Source organism: Triturus cristatus, chromosome 7, assembly GCF_964204655.1.
Source record: "Triturus cristatus chromosome 7, aTriCri1.1, whole genome shotgun sequence".
NCBI classification, from domain to species: Eukaryota; Metazoa; Chordata; class Amphibia; order Caudata; family Salamandridae; genus Triturus; species Triturus cristatus.
Genome location: NC_140590.1, coordinates 1457391132 through 1457412959, shown reverse-complemented (window position 1 = coordinate 1457412959; position 21828 = coordinate 1457391132). Strand labels below are relative to the sequence as shown.

Genomic DNA, 21828 nt, shown 5'->3' with positions numbered 1-21828 from the left:
ACTATCTTACTGGCTTTCTAAATCACGGCTGGCTTGATGCATCAGTGAAGAAGGTTCAAAGACCGAGCTGTGCATCTGATCTGATCACAACAGCTACTCTCTTCGGCCCTGGACCACCAGGTGAGATCCTTTCCTAGGACAGTGTGGAAACATTGACAGGGAATCGGTGGCTCAGCTTTGCTGGCTCATGACCTCAAACACACCTTTCAATTCCTGACGGCTTGCACAAATATTTAGTATTTCACACAGAAAGAAGGTATAACTCAATGTACAATGAAATACATGAGCCAAAAAAAAAAAAAAGAATTATTAAAACCTACTTCCAACAGCAATATATGAAGTGTTGTCCAGGGGCTAAAGAGTGGGAACCAGAAACTAGACATCCGATGCAAGTTTTGCAAACTAAGCTGTGTGATCCTGAGCAAACTAAAGTATCTACCTGTGCACGAGCTCTCATCTTCTAAATTCGAGGGCACTTCCTTGCATACCGAATGTAGCATTAGCTCGATATACCAAACTGGCTTTTACATGTACCGATACCCTTGAAAATTGCAGAGGTTTTCTTGCTTTGCACAAACTAAATTTGCATCATCTGCTAATATAGAACTTTGCAGAGACATGACCGGTGCAAAGGTGCACTTACCAGTGCAAAGTTTGTAACCACCCCCTCTCACAATACCGGGGTGCTCCTGGGAAGTGCATGTAATAATCTCCCTATCAAGGTATAGCAGCCCTGCTGAGCAGCGCTGGCTCACCCCTTTCAAATCACATTAGTACAGCTACTGTCTGACTGTACTTGCGGATTTAAAGCATTTCCCTCCTCACTTTGCGATCCCTTCCGCCCGTGGTGTTTTCATACTTACTAAGTGCAGAGCTTGGAGTCAGACTTCTTCACCTTCTGCGATAGCTTCTCTTGCCCCCGCTTCAGGAATTCTGAGGGAGAAAAAAGACGCCTTTGAGAGGAGGGCAGCAGTCACTGGAGGCTCAAGCGGGCTAGCACCACACTTTGAACTCCCTTTTCCGATGCACAAGCAGTTTTTTCCCCTCGCCCTCCCTGTCCTTTGAAACCCAACACCTCGGCCTTCACCTGGGACGCTGGCGATAGGCAGGGGAGATACAGTACTCCGCTTGTGCGCACATAAGGGACCCTCTCCCTGGAAAGGCAGGCGCCTTCTGGGTGAGAGGACATAAGGCTAAAAGGCGACATTATTACGCAGCACAGTTTCCACCAGACGCACACATTAGCTGGCGAGTGGACAGACGGAACACCCTGGAGTGACAGCAGTAAATACGTTTGCGGTGTTGTCGTGCGCAGCGGCTGACCAGAGAGACTGCAAATCTACCTCCATTCGGTCCCTCACCCTCCCAAGTGAATTCCTTTCTCGGGTTCCGTTTTAGACTCTGACGTTAGCCAAGAGACTTTTTGATTTTAAGAACTTTGTATAATACACGCAAGTGTGCGTTCAGCCAGATCTTTTCATCCATCACTGTCGGTGTGTAATTCAAAATTGTGATTCTCCATCACAACATGCGGTAATGCGCCTAGACTGTATTTAAAAGGTCAGGCATGTAAAAATATCGAGAAAAGCAATGGATGAAATCTGGTATTTTTACTTTTCTGACACAAACAAACCAAAGAGAGCAAATACAAATAAATCATTTAGAAAGTATGCAAGAGTTGCGTCAATTGTTTGAGAATGATCTAACAGACAAATTATTATCATGTTAGAAAGCAACCCTGACAATTTTACACAAATTATTTTTCACCTGCCAGCTGTTGGCCGTTCTGGAATAGCAAAAGGTAAACAAACGGCTAGTAATTTTGTTTTCCGAAGGAAGGTGGAAACTCTATGGCCTTGAAAATGCAATGTTTGCCTGGCTTCTCTATAGAATAGATCATAATGGTCTCCAGTTATACTGTTTGTTAGTTTAAGAATACATGGTTCTACCTGTCAACATGTGGACTAAAATGTGGGAAAAGTCACTCATTTAAGATGGCGACCCCTTTAAAACTCATGGAGAATGGACGCTTTTTACAAGGCGATATAGGCTGAAAAAAACTTGACACCACTAAAGTCTTTTAAAGCATTTTGTTTGTGGGTTGGGGCGCGGAGGAGAATAGAAGTAAATGCAGGTGAGTTGACTAGTAGGCACGGTGGGTCCACAAAGTAGAAAAAGCATTAGCATAACCAAATGATCTGACATGCATTTTAAGCTCGAAGCCAGACCTGCTGGCTTTGCCTGTGCTTGCATCAAACCAAGTTGATTTTTTTTATGCTGTGCAGTTTGTACAAACTGATTAAGTCAGAAACAGAGTATGTAACAAAAACGCAGGACAAGTCACTCTTGGAAAACCATCTCCCCCCTTTCATGGGACTCCAGTTCACCCAAAGCGTGGACTCGCTCTGCTGTGCACAGCCTGCAGCTCTGAGTCGTCCAGCACTGCAGACACCTCCTCCTACACTGGTCTGGACCCTGCGGTCCAGGATTGGGACCTAGCAGCCTAGACGGAAGAATGTGTGTGTGTGTGTATAGGTGTGCGTGTTGCACGTCAGGCTCATTTAGCACATGACATGAAGACACTCTCAGCTACACCTATGTCCCATTTTCTCACTGTCTGGCAGCAAAACACGAACCCCATCAGCAGAGACATTCACAGTCATGTGATCCAGGACACTAGAAGGCGACACATTTGGTTTAGACAAGAAAATGGCACTTTCTTAAAGTGTTATCAACAGTTTGTTTCTATGTGCTGAATTCAAATTATTCGGTTTAACATTAAGAACCATACTTACAAATATAGTGTCCCTTGTGATTTATTTCACACTCATTTCTCTGTTTTAGAAACAATTTTAAACATTCATCGCATGTCTTTTTTTGAAGGGCAACTTTTTTTTTTCTTTTTTGTTCTCATATATACATTTTACTGCAATGACTGAACATGTAAAAACATTATTACATAAATAAAGAGACAATACAATTGTATTAGACCAGTCCTTCAATTTAACAACATAACACCTGGCGGAATTCTTATTTGTAAATCAGCACTATGCATCCTGCCGGTGTGAGCTAGTGGGGATATAATGCTGCAGGAATAAGCATACTGCCATATTTCCTAATTCATACTAATTTGTTCCAAATTTTTTCCCCCAAACCAGCTGGGTCAATGTGTTTCAAACCCTTCACAATTTCTAGGGTTCTCCTCAGGACCAGGACTTGGTCAGTGCTTTCTCAATCATGTTCGCAACTGGAACCTTGCGTTCTGTCCTCAACAGCTTTTGTCAAAGCCAGATTCATCCGTTCGTGGTTGGGCGGTACCGGCTTTTGGTGGAGAAGACACGAAGTTATGTGATCCTTTGAAAGACATGCGGGTTCTTGAAATTAGAGGAGCTACACCGTGTACGATCAACAATTTAAACATACAAGGAGCTACAAAGTAATCAGAAACCCGTCCAAACACAAACTGATGAATCCGGCTTTGACAAAAGCTGTTAAGGACAGAATACAAATACAGTTCTTTTGTCTTGAAGTCTTCCAGTGAACCAGGTCTGGTGAGTCAGTAAATAGGTTTATATTTTACACTTCAGAAAGGTTTTTATTCGGTTTTTGCAGGAGAAAATACAGGAAAGAAGATACAAATAGAGCAACCCAGCAAGGGGATGATACCAATATTCTAAGCAAGACAACATAATAATACATAACAAATAAAAGTTACGTCTCGCAGGGTATGAGGTGTAAGTGAATCAGTTTGAAGTATAGTTGATTGGTGCTGACCTGGTGAATGGGTTGAGTTGGTTACTAAGAGAGGACTGTACGGTATCTGGTTTGTATGGCAGCGGTTGTAGATTGTGAAAGGATAGAGAGGTAGAAGATGAGAGGTAAGAGGAAGTGGGAGAGCGAGAGGAAATTAGCAAGGAGTGTCAGGAAATGTAAGGGATGGTGGTGGGGCACTGGGGGGTAGGGAGGGAGTTATTTAGGAAGGCGTATAAAAAATAAGGGGGGCGGGGGAGATGGTGGGGAGTGGGTGGGAGTGTACCCTAACTTGGATGGTGGAGATAATTCTATATATATAGTTATCTAGTATGGTCCAAGTTTTAACCTGTGGAGAGGATGCAAGATAAGTATTCAGTGAATTGATAGCGCTTCTGGTGAATTGAACCCATTCTCACCAGGTTTGGGAGGAGAGATTGGATGAGTCCTTCCACTCTGAGAGGTGGACTTTGAGACCAGTTGTGTGACTAGTATATCCCATAAAATGTGTTTGTCTTTATTCAATGCTTGTTTTAGTGCCGGTGGAAGTATACCTTTTGTAATGCCCGCTAAGTCTGGAGTCCACTGTGTGTGAAGATTTAGCGCTATAGTATCACAGATATCCTTCCAGAATTTTTTAGTGAAGGGGCATTCTCAAAGCATGTGTTTCAATTCCCCCGCTTCCTATCTGCAACTCCAGCAGGTGTTGGAGGCCTCGTTTTTAAAGTTTGGCTGGGGTCCAGTGGGCCATTTTAGCAATCCAATAACGGCATTGTGCCAGTGAGGGAGTTAGTTTATTGGTTGGTGAGGTTTCCCCAAATGGACGACCAGTCAGGTGTTGCCACATGGGAGTTGCCAGGATCAACCAGTAGGGATTCCCATTTATCCTGGATGGGTTTGGTTAGGGCAGATTTAGTGGGTTAAAGGACAGTGTATAGTTTGGAACCCAATGACCCCCTTTGGTGTAAGTATGAAGTGCCTTTGGGAGGTCTGGGTGGGTTGGCACTTTATGTCTTGCTATGAGTGATTTGATTTTTAAAAAGCAAAAGAAGTCCACATCATTGAGGTCAAACTTCATTTTGACCCGGACGAGGAGTATGGGTTCTGAGGGGTTGCCAATGTCCCAATGTCCCCTACCAACAGTAGGGCCTTTTGTGCCCATTTCTCATAAAAATGGTTCTACCCTCTATTCTAAAGTTTTTGTTGTGCCATAATTCTAGGTCTATGCCAGTGAACTTCAGGGTTGTTTTCTTAGTTCTTGTATTGAGAAGTCTGATTTTTTCCACATTTATTTTAGTATTAACTGTACTCTAAAAATACTAAAGCTTCCGTGGTTAGGGTGACCAGATTTTTTAGGCCCCCCCGCCCCAAAAAAAACACAATTTGCAAACATAGAAGAAAGACGACAATGTTACATCTTCCGAGGGACACAGAATGACGGCACTGAGGGAATAAATTAAGGGCAACATTTAAAGCTAGTATCATGCGTGATAATTACATTACTTTCTGATGAGAGCTGCATAGTAGTACTGCCTTGGAACACACAAAATGTGCCTCCATGTGTTTTCAGACAACCAATTTCTAACATGCTAAATTTGTGGACACCTGGTGAAAAACCAGGGCTTTCACGGCAAATATGAAACAATTGGTCACCCTATCCTAGGTGGGCATCTGCTCTTAGGGCACAAATTAAACCCGACTCTCCCTAGCCATGTGGTGCTTAGACCAGAATTTAGCAGAGGCATTAAAACCAGAACACCTTGATCATGGAGCCTCTAGTCAGTGTGGGTTACCCCCAAGTTGCATTATGTGCCTTGTCCAGGTTGCTCCGAGTGGAAGGGAAAATGTATGCTGGACATTATGGGTCTTGATAGGCATTTTACGGTCACCCTTCCCCTTCTGCCACTCATGGTTCTGGCAGCAATGACGAAGCATAGCATCAGCTGTTGAATCAGCCACAGGGGTCACGTTATTATGCCTCAAAGCATTGAAGATTTAAAGTGGGAAGTAACTCCATGATCTAACATTATAATGCACTAGTAACTTCGCCACATTGATTAGGTTATCTTTAGGTGTGGCATTATCTGGATTATTGATTAAATTACAGCTTAATAATGAAGGGTGTAGCATTCAGAAGAAAATAAGAATGGACCGACCACAATTGTCTTGCTGGCTCCATAGCCATCACGTCTCTTTCACCATCACGCCTCTCATAAGAGCAAACACTACCACACCTCGGATCTTGGCTACCTTAAATCAGTGGAACACATTTAATATCAACAGTAGACTCCCCTCTTACTGATATCACCTCCTGACTACATAACAAAATCAGTCAGATGTACAATTTGCTCTCGAAATAATTCTACAAACTCATCGTCTCAAAACATCCACATGCATGAACCATGAACACAGGACCCACTGGACTCAACAGGATAAACAGATTAAAACAGAAATCATTGCCCTTTCATGCTAACAGAAAAATAGCATCAATCTTCAAGACAAAACCAATGCTTAATTAGAGCTGGTGGCTACCGGTGTGGATCTAATTTTTGGACACTGACCCTTTCTCACCTCATCAGATACTAATGGTGATTAAGACAGAGACAAACACGCAAACGGGAAAGAAGGGGGAAGAGAAAGACCGAAAAACATGCACAAACGGAGAAAGCAGGGAACCGGCCAAAAATGAGAAGAAGGGTAGCAGCGTCTGTTATTGGAGTAAAGCGGCCTGAGATAAACACAATGCAGCCTTGTTATTCTGTATGCCGATTTTTAATAGCACCCCCGAAGCAGAGCTTTGAGCACCGGCACGCATTCCTTTACAAATTAAGCACGGGACAAAACTAAAGACAAATGGAAAAATAAATCCTATATCCATTCACCTCAGACTTTTCCTTGCTCACGAAGGTAATGCTCAATAAAAAGATTTAACCCCCCCCCCCCCCCCCCCCCCAAAAAAAAAGTTTGAATCATGGGACAGTTCTGCAATAAATAATACCGGTTGGTCCTCCATAACCACAGGCTGAAAGAGCCAAGTTTTCCTAGTGCTATGGCCAGAGAACTATATCTTAACCCATCACATAACACGGTCTTTCACTTCAGACAAGCTTTTTCGTTTGAAACAGATGGTGGAACCCTTGCATAAAAGCCCATTTCACCAAGGTCGATCAACAAGTTGATTTAAAGTTCCCCTTAGGATGTACAGAGGTTCTAAGGCATATTTCATTATCTAAATATAATTCTCTACAACAGTACTTGAATCCTCCTGGTCATATTTTTTTATAGTTTGCCCCTCTTTTATTACAAATTCGTCTTTAACATGTACCATCATTTCCTTTTACTCTCCTTAACTTAAACCTCTCCTCTGAAATGCTGCAAGAAAACCACTGTGGCCTTAAAGTAAATTATAGAGCGTACATTATTTAAATGTGTGTTATCACGGTCTAAATTACTAGTCTGATGTTCTAGCCTGGTTTTCTTACAAAGCGTATCTTTGTTAAATTGCCCAATAATTCTAAACTTAGTTTCTCTAAATATAATCCCTCCCCCTCGCTCAGCTACACAAAGCCCTACACAGTCTCCCACTTATGTTTTTCATGCTGGACACCGCCCTGATGTTGTAGGACATGCTTCGTAATCTTTAAACAGCTTCCCTCCTAACAGAAGGCTTTTATTTGGGTGAAAAACTGCGCAGATTTGATTAGGATGCAATTCTTTTAAATGGTTTCAAATGATTGATTTTAGAAGAATTTGCAAAAATTAATTCGTATATGGATAATTTTCATCAAATGAATTTACTGTATATGAATGCAGCCAGTCCATAAGTCCATGACACTTGGGTCAAATCAATGAAACATGCCAGTGGGAGATACGGACAAATTATATGAAAATCTATCACCAGCTATGCTTCCACTCCTGTGGAGTCTATGGACTGATACTTTATTCTGTAGAATTTACAGGTCTTGCACAGATTTATTCCGTTGAACGTTTTTGAGGGTGGCTCATTGTCTTCAAAGACTTCACAGTATTCATTCCGAAATGTTTAATCTGGAGAATGGAAATAAGCGTGTTAATCGTGGCAAGAGGCTTAGGGAGGTTTCTATGCTGTAACGCATGAAGACCATCCTCCCAAAATTGGGGTGGTCCTGTATGGCCTATTTAGAGTGTATACCTATGTATGCACTCCAACTAGAGCAATGGGACATTTATCAATTTTTGGTAGATGTTTCGCATACAAAAAACTGTAACTAATACCCTTAATCTCCCTCCACAACGAATGGTAGAATTGATCTGCTCAAAGAGTTCCATACATTTTAAGCAGGGAATCCTAGGCCAGGAATTGTTTTACATATTTGTTCTCAGAGGTCAATACACTTCACAGAGAACTGAAGCACAATCAGAATGGCCCACACTGACTGCAAGAAGACTGCTGAAAACATTTGATATTGCAGATTTACATAACCACAAATTGACACACTCTGGAAGACCTAACCGTCTGTCTCATAAGTGTCACAACTAAACCGAGCAGCAATGCACACAACAGTCAATGTAAACGTTCACTTCAGAACTGGCAAATGTAAGCAAAGCCAAACCCGTGCATGGTTGGCGAGCACCTAGAATATGGGCTTAATGTATATAGTTTCAACAGATCGATAATTCTGGAAGGGTATCAGCGATAATATATCGCCAATTCTTCACAAAAAGTGGACTCCAGATTCTGCAAGTATTTTTTTCTGTACAGTCATATCACTATTAAGTTACCTACATACACTATAGAGTACGTCTTGGTATCTGGGTACTAACAACATACATTTTAACCAAATGCTGTTTTGCGAGCTGACTTACAAATATACAGTCCCATACATTTGGCCCTACAGTTTTATGTAGGGCCACTCTACTATCTATATAGTGTCATTTTGCATCTAGATGCTACTTGTTTACAGAACACTCTGTACAAATGTAGAATGGTAACAGGCCTGATGAAGTGCTATTTAGCAACTCCAGTTACCTGTGCACTGAACTATGTACTGCTATATGTATGGTTAGCCAATATGTGGGTGGTACAAATATGCAGTCAACTCTATAGTGCTTACTTGGAAAGGGGTAAGGTTTGGATTAAACCTTACTTTGCACTTGGGTGGTGCTGCTTACAAGAACTCTGCTTCTAGGATCCAACTGTAGCCCCAGACCACTACTAGTGCTATTTGCATGCGTGCTCTACTTCCATAAGCCCACTCAGCATCCTGATGCTACCAGCAATCCAGTAGGTCCTCCGTTTTCTCTTGCTACAATTTATAATTTCTCTCTTTTTAGGCTCTCATGTCATATCCCTAGGATATCACCCACACAGGGACACATCGAGGTGCATATTTGTGCTCAAACACACCTGCATCCACCAAATTAACCTCATGATCCCTAATCTTCTACCGTCTAAAACCTCTTCATGGCTTTCCACATCCTGCCATCCCTGCACCCACTTACCACTTCATTCTCTGACTCTTATCTTACCACTACCTCCTATCAGACTATTCCCATCTCTGATCAACTTCTGCCTATCCCCAACCACTCAACTCTCAATTCAATTTTAATATTTCATCTCTGCACCAACCATCTCATTAATTCCTCACTTCCCTCCTCCCCATCTTTGAATATCTCCTCCCAACCTTGTTTATTCTTTGGCTCATCCGCCTTACCTCCCATCATCCCCATAACCCTCCTTAGTACTCATACCATCACTCCATCCCATCCTTCTCCTCGACCTCCTCTTAAATCCTTCTACATTCACCTTGCTGGTGCAGTTCACTAACACTCCTACTTCACTCACTCCCCAAACCCCCTACTGTGCTGGCACCTTCGACTGCCTCTTCTTACTACAACAATCTATGGAATATGTCATTCCAAAGTAAAGTCCTTGATTCTAGAGCTTGGATGCTCCATAATCCAGTTTCAATATGTACTCCAGATGATGCCACTGGTACATTTGTGCCCAGCTAGCATCATTTCAAAATTTCAAAAGATAGGCTCTTTTAGTATTATGAATACTCGGTTAGATGCAACATTCATTATAAAAAGGAGAATAGTACCACTCATCTGCGTGAGCAGGTGAAGTCCAGCATCGTAAAACAATGGCAGGGAAGCAAGCCATTGAGAACCCTTCGTACCTCCTTACGGACTTGACCCAGTTACCATGGAACATCGGGGTGACTCATGAGACCTTCCAGTCCCCTAAATCCACATTGACCAGATGAGTATTCCTTTGTATAAATGTGTACAATAATTATGTCTATAAATATACAGTCATTAGTTCTGCTAAACAAACGTACATATTAATTATGGTTATATTATTCTAGGTTTAACATGTATATAGGTCACTGCATCAAAATGTAAATGTTTATCATAACTACATTTTTATCATAACTACATTTTTATCATAACTACATTTTTATCATAACTATTTGTAGGAGAGTAGGATCTGCACTTATGTTGCCCCCACTTTTTTCCTGATGTATACACTGGTTTCTGGCCATAGTCTGGCTGGGTCCCTGCTAATCAGGGCCCCAGTCTCTCTGTTTTCTCTAAACGACTTTGAGTGCATAATAGATGCACTAGTAATTGGATACTGTGGTATCTTATGAGCCCATAGTATATGGTACCTTAAGTACCTAGGGCATAGGTACTTCACAGGCCTACCAGGGGCTGAAGCATGTATTATGCCACCCCTGGGAAGCAGACTAAATCTGACACCTCAGGCCTGCTACTGCAGCCTGGGTGAGGTAGTGTTAGCACTCCTCACAGAGGTATAGGTTTCTATATCTCACCATACACACACATATAAACCTATCAGCCACCCCTATGGCAGGCCCTATCAATCCTGAGGGCAGGGTGCTTGGTTTACAATGTGAGGGGGTGCCTCTGCATGAGCAGGGCCCCTCTGCAGCTACCAGAGTCTATTCTCTATGGCGGTTTGTGGATGCGGTTAAACCATATACTCTTAAGTGCATTATAATGTTAACTTTGGAATGACTGCATCAAAACATGTCGTGTTTGGTGTCAAACAACTTGGAATCATATCCCCACATCAGTCCATGATGTGGGAGCATGATCCCACCCTTCTAAAGGGGACGACATGTACCCACTGTAGTAAAACAACAGAAATCTGAAAGAGCCCTGGCATCACAAAATGGATGCCACCAGCACAGACACTGGGCTGCCCTCCTGCTGCTGACTGAAACTCGCAGTGGAGGAAGCCCAACAAAAGGCATCCTTTCACAGGGAGGTGTCACCACCTTCCATACAGGGTTTAGTGTATTGGAGCTGGGTGGGTGCACTCCTAGAGTGCTTTGAAGTCCTGCACTGGGGGAGCAGTAGGCTCCTCTGTGCATATGCCAGCTCAAACCGGTTCAGGGGCTATCTGTCCCTGCTCTGGTGTGAAACTGGACAAAGGGAAGTGGGTGTAACCACCCCCTACCTTGACCCTCCCAGAGGAGTGGTCATAGAGCTAGTCCCTCCCCTATCTTCACTATAAGATAGCAAACCTTTCCATTGCAAAACAGATAACCCTGGACGACGCTCTACAAAGAAGAATCCTGGCCCTTCGACATTGCACTACCTTTGGAAGACAGAAGAATCTCCCTTGGAGTCAAGGAGTGACTCCCCTGCTTGGCAGGCACCTAAAACCTTAATCAATGGTCGCAAACTTTCCCGCTCCCGCTGGAGTTCGAAGTCCCTGTGGCCCCAGAAGTGGATTTCCGGACTTCGACGGCCATTGTGAGTCCCCAGCAGAGCTGAGACGAGTGGACCCCACGAGTGACGAGGAACAGCAATACCCAGGTACCGTGCACTATTGTCGAGTGCAACCCCTTCGCGACGTTCAACGAACTTGTGCTTTGGACCATTTGTGGCCCAAGCCTTCAGCAGGTTTTGCAGCGAAAATCAGAGGCCTACCCCATCCCGAGTGACCGTGGGCTCCTGTGAAGCATTTCCTCAAGCGGCGTCTTCGCGATCCCTTGCCCGTTGGCTTGTGGGTCCCCCGAAGACTTTATCGACTCAAAGGGCTCCCCTGGTTGCTCCAGGCCCGCCCTCACTTACCCTCGCTGGGTGAGTCCCTCAGACCTTGCTGGTCTGCACCATCGACTTTCTTCACTCTACACGAGACTTGCTGTTGCCAAGGCTTGTTGGCTCCAATCCGGTTGCCGACACAGCAGTCAGCTGCAGACGTCGCGGGACACTCAGAATCCAGCTGCTGGTCATTGTCGATCCTTCCTGGACCTCGTGAGAGAAGAGTCAAAACATCCTTGATCACCTGAAATCACAGACATCCGTGGACATCCATCTTCCTGGCCCCGGGTCACTGGCAAGTGACTGTGAACACTGTCCCTTCAATTTTCAGGTTTTCAGCATCTAGAATCCACCCTTGGATTTCACTGGACACTTCTTCAGTCGACGCAAGCAGCAAATCTTCTTTGGTCTCCATAAAAAAAACAGCGACGCGACCCGACACCAATAGACACCTATGCACCTGGCTTCCCTGGGTGAGGTAACTCGTGCACTCCGGTGCCCTAGTGTGTGTTGGCCCTCGAATTACTTACCTTGTAAGTGGCTTGCTTGTAGACTTCCTCAAAGTACCCTAAAACTTTAAAAATAAAACCCCGACTTGCTCCATTATAAATCAATAGGGAACCCGCAGCTGTGTTCTCACACTGCATGCGTCTCCCGTGGGTCGATTACTTACCTGCTTTCACTGCAGTGGTGAAGCCCCAGTGATTCCACAGGCCCTAGGCCGTGTCATTTTGCAAGTCGACTTTCCTAACCCTCTTTTTTAGTATATGGTCTGGTACACCCCTAGGGCCTCAGCCATATTTGTGCTTAACTTATTGTGAAACGTTGATATTTGAATGTGTTCCTGGCTTCTAATCTCAAAGAGATTAGTAGAGTGTGTCTAGAAATAAATACATATATATTTGATATATATACACCTGTGTGGCGTCCTTTCATTTGGAAATTCAAGAGATTATAAGGTAAAACAAGCCGCTTTACATTCCTCTGAGACTTAGCCTGAAAGCTGCTCTCCACAGCTACCACTAGGATAGCTTTCTTTAAAAGGTTGTCTTAAACCTATCTACCATAAGAGTCGAATTGGACTGGTGCAAGGTGGCCACTATAACTAGTGACCAGCATATGCCAGGCCAACTTCTCACACTATTTATCTACAATTGCTTCATTACTGAATTACAAAAAAAAAATATTAAGACAAATAAATTAGCTTAAAGTACAGCAACACTATAAAGTAGGAGGTTTTTTAAATACAACTTAAATCAACTTAAATGTACATATATTATGTTTCTTATACATATATACCTTCCATGTACTATGTATCTTTATATTTATTTTATTTATGTTTTTACTTCTAATTCAGCATCGCCAATGCACTACCCTATAGCTCATCCTATACCTCTCTCAATATATCCTTTACCTCTACTCGGACTCATTCCAAATCTCATTCTACTACTCAATTCAATAATCTTTGTTCGGTTTGGAAAACCATAAAAGATACAAACTAAAAACAGTTCAAACATACCAATAAAAACACATCCTATACACAGTGGGTGCCAATCTCAATTGCATCTTTAAACATTTGTAGGGATCTTTAGGGTTTGCGTTTATATTAAAATGATAAAAAATACCAGCCAATCAATGGGTCTAATCCAGTACATTAAAAAAAACTAAGCTTGCTAATCAAAACGTCAAAAGAATTTATAAAAAATTGGAGCTTCATACATGTATTTTACGCGACAAATAAAGTGCAAGTGCTTTACTAGTGCATAAAGGTGCTTGGGACAGTACATAGTTGAAGAGTAAAGTGCAAGTGCTATAATAGTGCATATAGGTACTTGACATGGCACATTGCTAATCCAAAGAAGCTACATATAAATATCAAGTGCTTTCTATTGAATGCACGGCGGATATAAAGTGCTAATGCATAAAAGTGCATATGTAGTTTAAAAACAGGCAATATAAAAAAAGATTATACGTCTTTTAAAATGTAATGCCTTTTTTTCCCCCTCAAAAAGACAGCAAACAGGTATCTGCTAACACTAAATACTATTTTCTGTGAGGTGTCGGTTTTTAGTATTCTAGTCGCATCAGTGCAAGAGCTGATTCCCAAGTTACAAGATTCTATTACTCGCTCCAATGCACTACTATATTTCTCCCTCTATACCTCTCTTAATATATCCTCTACGCTTTGCCTCATCCCCAAACCCTATTCTTCTACTATGATCCCCAAAAGAACCCTTTCTTGAATCTTGCCTGCCCTGCCCCTCCTTGCATAGTCTCAAACCTGTTTTACTATTCAGATCTCCCTAAACATGCCTTTCTAAACTCTTCCTCTGACTCTTTCCCCTCCTCCTCCCCTTCATCCTAAACAACCCCCTACTGCTATGATCTCCAAAAACACATTCTAGACCCTTCCCTCTTCAATCCCTCCACTATACTTTTCAATCCAACTAACAGACTCACATGTCCACCACTCAAATTAATTTCCTATTTCCCTATACTAATTCCCCACTAATTCTGTTTGGGTTCCGGAGTAGCGTGCTACCCGCCAAAAAGCACTTTGACACAGGGGCAGTAAGCACTATATAAATGCAATTACATTGAACTGACAGATGCATCAAATGAGCACAAGATTTTGAGAGTCACATCAGCTCTACCAAGTGTAACATGGGTTACTGCACTGCCTACAGAAAAGGAGTGGGGGGGTCTAAAAATCCAATATACACAGTTGGTTAAATCAGTGAAGCCATTGTTCGAAATTATCAGATGCAGTTGTTAACATTCTTCCTGGCTCCCTATAAAATGCAGTGGCCACATCACAAGCCATCTGAAAAAGCCTTAATCCTATTCACTCAGCGTGATCATCTCCACAGCCCAAAACAGAAAATCATCACAGTGACCAAAACGACTGCCGAATCTCAACAGAAAGGCCACAATATTCTAAGTTGCCCAGATAATGCAAAAGTGTCAACTCATATCTACAGACATTAAAGTGTCTGGTGATTACATTGGATTGAGACACCCCTATTATTTTAAGGTTCCTCTTCACATACCAATTCATTTGAGAACTAAAAAGACCGGAAACCTTTTTTTTGCACTTCAGAATCCCAAACCCAAGCCTTAAAGTTAGCAAAATAATATACAGACATTCCAAGCAAAAGGTTATCAATATTAATAGGTATGCTAAAGCCACAGCAAAAAACAACAATTACAAACTGGCACTGTTTAGGTAACCGGATATATGTACACACATACACATTTGGATTAGATACTCTTCTTTAGAAAATCAGAATCCAATTCAAAAACCCCAACTAATGAGGTTTTGATACCATTTGTTAGAGTAACTGGAAGTAACTAATTGTTATGGTTGATGTGATACTGCATTCATTTTCAGTGTCCCACCTACTCCTTCAGAGGGTAATGATGCAATAGTCTGGCAACAAACCTGCCTTTAATATTTTCTTACACACAAAAGATGAGATTAAGCACACTTGTGGACTAGGCCATTAAAACTGAGGAACAAAAACATAAATCAGTTAAGGTCTAATGGTCAGACATACTCAGTTTGTCCGTGAATCTTTGAAAAGCTGTCCCAACGTAAATCAAAATCAACCGTAGGGTGGGATTATGTAGACTACTTAAAAGAACGTTCACTTCCCAATATCCCCACGACGAAGGAAATAGAAGGCTTGCATTTTAAATAATCCTCGTCATCATTTTTACAAGACAATACATCAGCTGATTTTTTTCTGTGCCATTTAGAAGGAAAAGGATCTCATATCACAATGCCATATTTGTCTTATTACCCTTATCCTTCACTGACATATTATAAAAGTACCTTAACTCTGACCAAGCTGACCGTTTTAATTGACATAGAATAACCTATGCAACCGTTCCTTTTAACGCGAATATTCTTTTTAAATTGTTGCGCTTAATAAAATTCATGCTATTTCTATCAAGCCATATAATTTCTGAGACGTAAAGAAGCATAGTAGGAACATAAGAAGTCAGCAGAAGCAAGACAGAGTACCCTTCATTTAATGTATTGAATTGAAACAAAGTCCCTGAAGGCACTGCTGACCTGATCTCTATCGTTTTAAAATGGTAATTCAATTTTTGACTATTTAAGAAGAGTAAGCCTATCTAGTTATATGTTTTGACCAAATATTTTTTTTCATTATTCAAAGCCCATTCATTATGGGCCCACTTCCCACCAAATACCATTATTTTGTTTTGTCTAAATTTGTGTTCAAAACGTTTTCTGTGCAATACCTTCGCAATATCTCTAGTTTACTTTGCAGACAATTTCTGTATAGTCGAATATGATCTAAACGTCTGCATACTGGAGCGTGTGGGTGTCAGATTTTAGGTGAACATGAACAAGTGTTTCTCAAAAAGGATAACCGGTCAGAGATACAAAGGCCAAGCAGGGAATGAAATGCAAGCTCACATCCCTGCAGTAACCCATTCAATATTAACTCTTGCCCATTTAGAGGTATGAAGTGACTGAATAAGTGAGAGCAAACACTTTCGAGAAAGCATCTCTTAGGCTTATCAGTCTATAATTACTGGGGGATTATCATCACCTTTTTTTTGTAAATAGGATTAACAATAGCATCTCTTCAGGTAGAGTGGATCTCTTTAGTTTTTACAATTCACTGGAACAGAAGCAACAAGAAAGCAGCCCACATTCAATATATATATATATATATATATATATATATCTCTCTCAAGAGAAAGATCCTGCAAAGCGGTCATGTCCACGCTGGCGGGTCTGGTGCAGGCACACGGGTGTAGAACCCGTAATAATAACCACGCAAAAATCCTGGGAGAAGATGATCTCAGGAAGGCTCGCACTTCACAGTTAAGGTTTTTCCAACAAAAAGCTTTATTGGCAACACGTTTCAACCAATCCCAGGCTTCCTCATGGCCATATACAAAAGAAAAGAAACATGGCACCCTATCGCCTTTTAAAAGGAACACCGCAAAGGGTGGACAGTCAGAGACATAGAAAAAAAAAAAAAATTTAAAATTATATTATATATATAAAAAGTATATATATTTTTAAATTTTTAATTTTTTTTTTTATTTTTTTTAATCTACTGGCGGTCGCCAGTAGATAGTTATAGTTAGGACCTATTTTCCATAGGAAATCCGCAACATTCTATTCGCAATAAGTCTGGCGCCGGTTGATGAATCCTCTCAAAATTTTCCAAACATTTGGCCAGCTCCGCTCCGCTCCTACCCTGAAAGTTTCGTGGCGATTCGTCAAGCGGGGGCCGAGAAAAAAGGGGGGTCCCAAAACGCGTTTTTCCCATGTTGTCGCAGCTACAGCCCGAACCGCTGAACGGTATGACACCAAATTTGGCAGAAAGGTAGACCTTGGTTCAGAGTCGTGCCTTTTGCTTAAATGGTGTAAATCCGTTCAGTAGTTCCTGAGAAAATCAAAAGTAAATTCACATATATATCTGGGCGGAGCCTAACCACACATCTCATCGTGAGATCTGATTGGCTGTCAGCACTTCATCCAAAAAGTGTTGGCAGCCATCTTGGGACCAATATACATGATAGCACCCCATTAAAAAGCATTGCAGTTAATAGAAGGTTTTAAGACTTTAGTTACATTATAAATCATTTGTTGATGGTACCATACTCATTGTAGGAATTGTGGTGTGTTCGGAGGTGAAAAAGCCTTCTGCTGGGATATCATGAATCATGTTTGAGGGAAAACTATTTTCTCATGCTTTTCCCACAGAGGTTTGGAAAGTGATCTATAAGCTAAACTGAGAGCATATTTTCTGTAAATTCACATTATCTTTCTCAGTCATGTGAGAATGAAGTCTGACATTCTCAGTAAAACATGTACATCCAACAAGGGCAGAGACTGTCAGTTGATTCCTTTGTGTTCTACTGCAGCTTACCAGAGGGTTCTAAAGAACAACTAGAGCGCTAACAGTCCTACTTATGATAAACGTATGGCACACCTGAAGCCATCTTGATTGGAATAAAGTGGTAACTCTTAAAACATTTAATTTAAAAAAGGAACAAAATGAGGGGGTTCATTTTGCCATAGAATGTATGATTAGTGCTGCAGAAAGAAAAAGTAGGGCACATTGAGTGACTTCTCAAATCCTCTTCTATTTCATTAAAGAATTCTGACATGCATACTGAAACATGCACTTTTGATACCTGCAGCAGACTTCCCTGGTGAGCAGAAGCTTTACTACAGTGATCTAATGAGCAACTAGAGTGCTAACATTCAGAATTTATGGCAAATGTGTGACACATCTGAATGCCTTCTTCATTGAATCAAAGTAAAAAACTGACAGTATGTCTACTGAGGAGACTGTAGTAAATGGGGAAATTAGGAAACGTCATAACAAGTCTCCCAAGATGGCCACCAGAGACAAAAGAGCCCAAATGTAGCACAAATATCACCAAGATGTAGCCCAAGTATAGCCCAATGACAGAATGTCCCAGAGTGTTCTAACGAACAACTAGAGCGCTAACAGTCTTACTTATGACAAAAGTATGGCACACCTGATGCCATCTTGATTGGAATAAAGTGGTAACACTTAAAACATTTAATTTGCAAAGGAACAAAATGAGGGGGTTCATTTTGCCATAGAAATTATGATTAGTGCTGCAGAAAGAAAGATTAGGGCACATTTTGACTTCTCAAATCCTCTTCCATTTCATTAAAAAATTCTGACATGCTGACTGAAACATGCACTTTGAATACCAGCAGCAGACTTCCCTGGTGAGCAGTAGCTTTACTACAGGGATCTAATGAGCAGCTAGAGTGCTACCATTCAGAATTTATGGATAATGTGTGACACATCTGAATGTCTTCTTGATGGAATCAAAGTAAACAAGCATTGAAAATGCAATAGGTCTCAGGGGTGTTATAGTTAGCTGCCCATTTCACTCATACAAAACCATAGAAATTCCTCCATATAGTTAGTTCTGCTAACTATAACTCACGCGCCCGTAATGCACTGCTGATGATGTCACATATTGCATCATTCATGACATGGTCAGTGACATCACTGATGACATCTCAAATGACATCACTGATGACATCATCCACTTGACAATCTGATACACCTCATCATACACTATAACACTATAACCTTTCATAACTCACTGTAAAATACAGAGTACCATATTTGAAACCATTGACACACCAATACCAGTTACTACATACCCACTCACTGATTCCTAAGTCTACACACACAACTACCCATTCAACAACAGAATCATCTATACATGCAGTCAATAATTAATAGAACACTATCAAATGCACTTATACACATATATAGACATTGACACATCAGCAGTCATCTTAGTCGGTTATGGAGTCATCCTACTCACTCATGAAAAAAATGTATCGCACTTAAATTTACTCACTTACACAATTATCCAACACCTCATTTATTCAAACACATAGTAACTCCTCGTTAATATGTTAAAAAAGCACCATTATAATTATACACTCATTCATATAGTTACTCTCACAATCACCGACTCTTACACATACTTATTTATATACACCAACTCTCACATACAATGCCTTTTATCTTTTTACTTTGTTGAAGATGTACAACTAAAACATATATTCGCTCACCAACACACAAATAAATACACCCAGTCACCCAAACAACTGTTTCCACATGCACTCTTAAACCCATACACCTAGTCAATCAACCATTCACACATCTATGCATAGAGTTACACACACCCCATCCAACCACACACAAACTCAGTGTCCCATACAAATACTCACCCAACTAATCAATAACTAATATACACACTCATGTAGTTAGTGACCAACTGATGCAGCATGTTATACAACAACAGAGACAGTGCTGCACACATTCACATAGTTTAGTTACTAATCCATGTATTAAGTGAGACACTTTTAAATACTCACTTAAAAAGACAGTCAGACAGCTACTAAATCCTCCATCCAGACAGTTATATATCCACTCAATCTCCAATACAGATTGGTATATATAATACATATTTAAATTTCAAACTAAACCACATTCAGTGGATGATGTCATTTGAGATGTCATCAGTGATGTCACTGACCATGTCATGAATGATGCAATATGTGACATCATCAGCAGTGCATTGCGGGCGCGTGAGTTGTAGTTAGCATTACTAACTATAACAGAGGAAGTTCTATGGTTTTGTATGAGTGAAATGGGCAGCTAACTAGAACACCCCTGAAACCTATGTTTTTTTCTGTGAATATATATATGAATACATATATAGTATTGCATAATTTATCCTCTAGCTGGCTCATTATTGAAACACACATTTAAGAGTACTCATTGAAGGTCATATTGCTAATATGTTTACATAATATTTCTTTAAACAGGCTACACTGTTCAAAAAAATCTGTGCTGGACATACATATCTGTATATACACATATACATACAGATATATTTTACTAACACAAGCAGGTAAATTATCAGGGCCTGCAGCTCTGCCAAGTTTCAAGCACTACATTATTTTCCTACGCACAGTTACTGACAATTAATCAATCTCTGGGTCAGCAGTATAAAGTAAGGAGCAAGGATTTGTTAAAAGACACGTTCACCTGAAACCCAGAATTGTCTTCGGTCACATTTATATAGCTCAGAATGCATTTCCACACATTGAATGTTAGAAAATGTAATCTTATTCTGTCTGATTTTATCTTTATACTTTCATTTCAGGTCTTTTAAAACCCACTGAATGTTTAAAATTTGGATTTGGTCCAAGGGAAGAGATAGTACACATGGATCCCTCCGTATCGGTATGGGGTTTGTTTTTGTTCATGCCCCGGGGAGGTGGTGGTCCCCGGGGCTTCTAAAAGCCCTAGGAGATGGGGAGAGGGGTCTATACGCCCCCTCCTTTTTAATGAAATCCCCAGAGAGCTGGTAGAGATATACATAGTCACTGAAAAAAACATAGGTTTCAGGGGTGTTGTAGTTAGCTGGACATTTCACTAGTACAAAACCCTAGAAATTCCCCCCTTATAGTTAGTTCAGCTAACTATAACTCACACGCCCGCAATGCACTGCTGATGACGTCACATATTACATCACTGATGACATGGTCAATGACATCACTGATGACCTCATCCAGTGAATTTGTGTTTTCTGAAAATTAAATAGGTTTTATATATGTATATCTTGAGGTTGATGGAAAAATAAATGGGTACCCAAGTGTCTAAATAGATGATTTGTTTTTGGTAAAATTGATTGTATAACTGACTAAGTGTATCTTAGTGAATACATGGGTTAGCAAGTAATGTTTAAATATGTACATATCTGTATCAGTCTCTCACTTTGTGTATAAGTGGCTGCATGGGTTGGTGAGTAGCTACATGAGTGTCTATATGGGTTATTATTTGTTTTTTTGAGTATCAGTCTGAGTGTCTGTTTGGTTAGGTGGGGGGTATTACGTAGTGCATAGATGCATGAATGAGTGACTCACTGTTTGTATGTGTTGAAGACAGCATGTGTGCAGGACTGTATGGGTGGATGAGTGTGTGCATGGGTGTGTTAGTGAGTGAATGACTGTCTCAATAGTGTCTTGATGAGTAACTACATATGTTTTAAACTAGTATATGTGAGTATTGGTGTATATAAGTGAGTATGTGTGAGAGTGAGAGATTGGAAGAGTTTCGGTATAAATAAGAATGTGTTTCTATAAGTGATTATTTAAGAGAGTAAGTATGTGCACGTTTCTGTAGAAGTAAGTGTGGTAGTGTGTGTATAACTGTATATGCAAGTAAATGGATGTTTGATACTTTATCTGCATGTGTGACTGTGTGAGTAACTATGGACGAGTGGCAGTGTGTAACAGGATGTATAGGTGTAGGAGTACATATGATGAGTGAGTACATGTATGAGTGACTGTATAGGACTGTTGGTGAATGAGTGGATGTGTATGTAGATCTTGGAATTACTGAATAGGTTGTTGTAACTGGTATTGGTATGTCCATTGTTTTGGAAATCTTAGTTTCT

General features: G+C 40.9%; 1 protein-coding gene across 4 annotated transcripts in view; it reads right to left on the bottom strand.

Moving 5' to 3' along the window:
* The window catches only part of SGK2 (serum/glucocorticoid regulated kinase 2), a 396404-nt gene that overhangs the window by 262683 nt on the left and 111893 nt on the right, over positions 1 to 21828 (bottom strand). For all 4 annotated transcript variants that reach the window (XM_085619218.1, XM_085619215.1, XM_085619217.1 and 1 more), the window contains exon 2: positions 864 to 933. Coding sequence is in view for 3 of the 4 variants with exons in the window: in XM_085619215.1 (XP_085475341.1) it covers positions 864 to 933 (70 nt within the window). In the remaining variant the exon portion in view is untranslated. The remainder of the gene's footprint in view (positions 1 to 863; positions 934 to 21828) is intronic.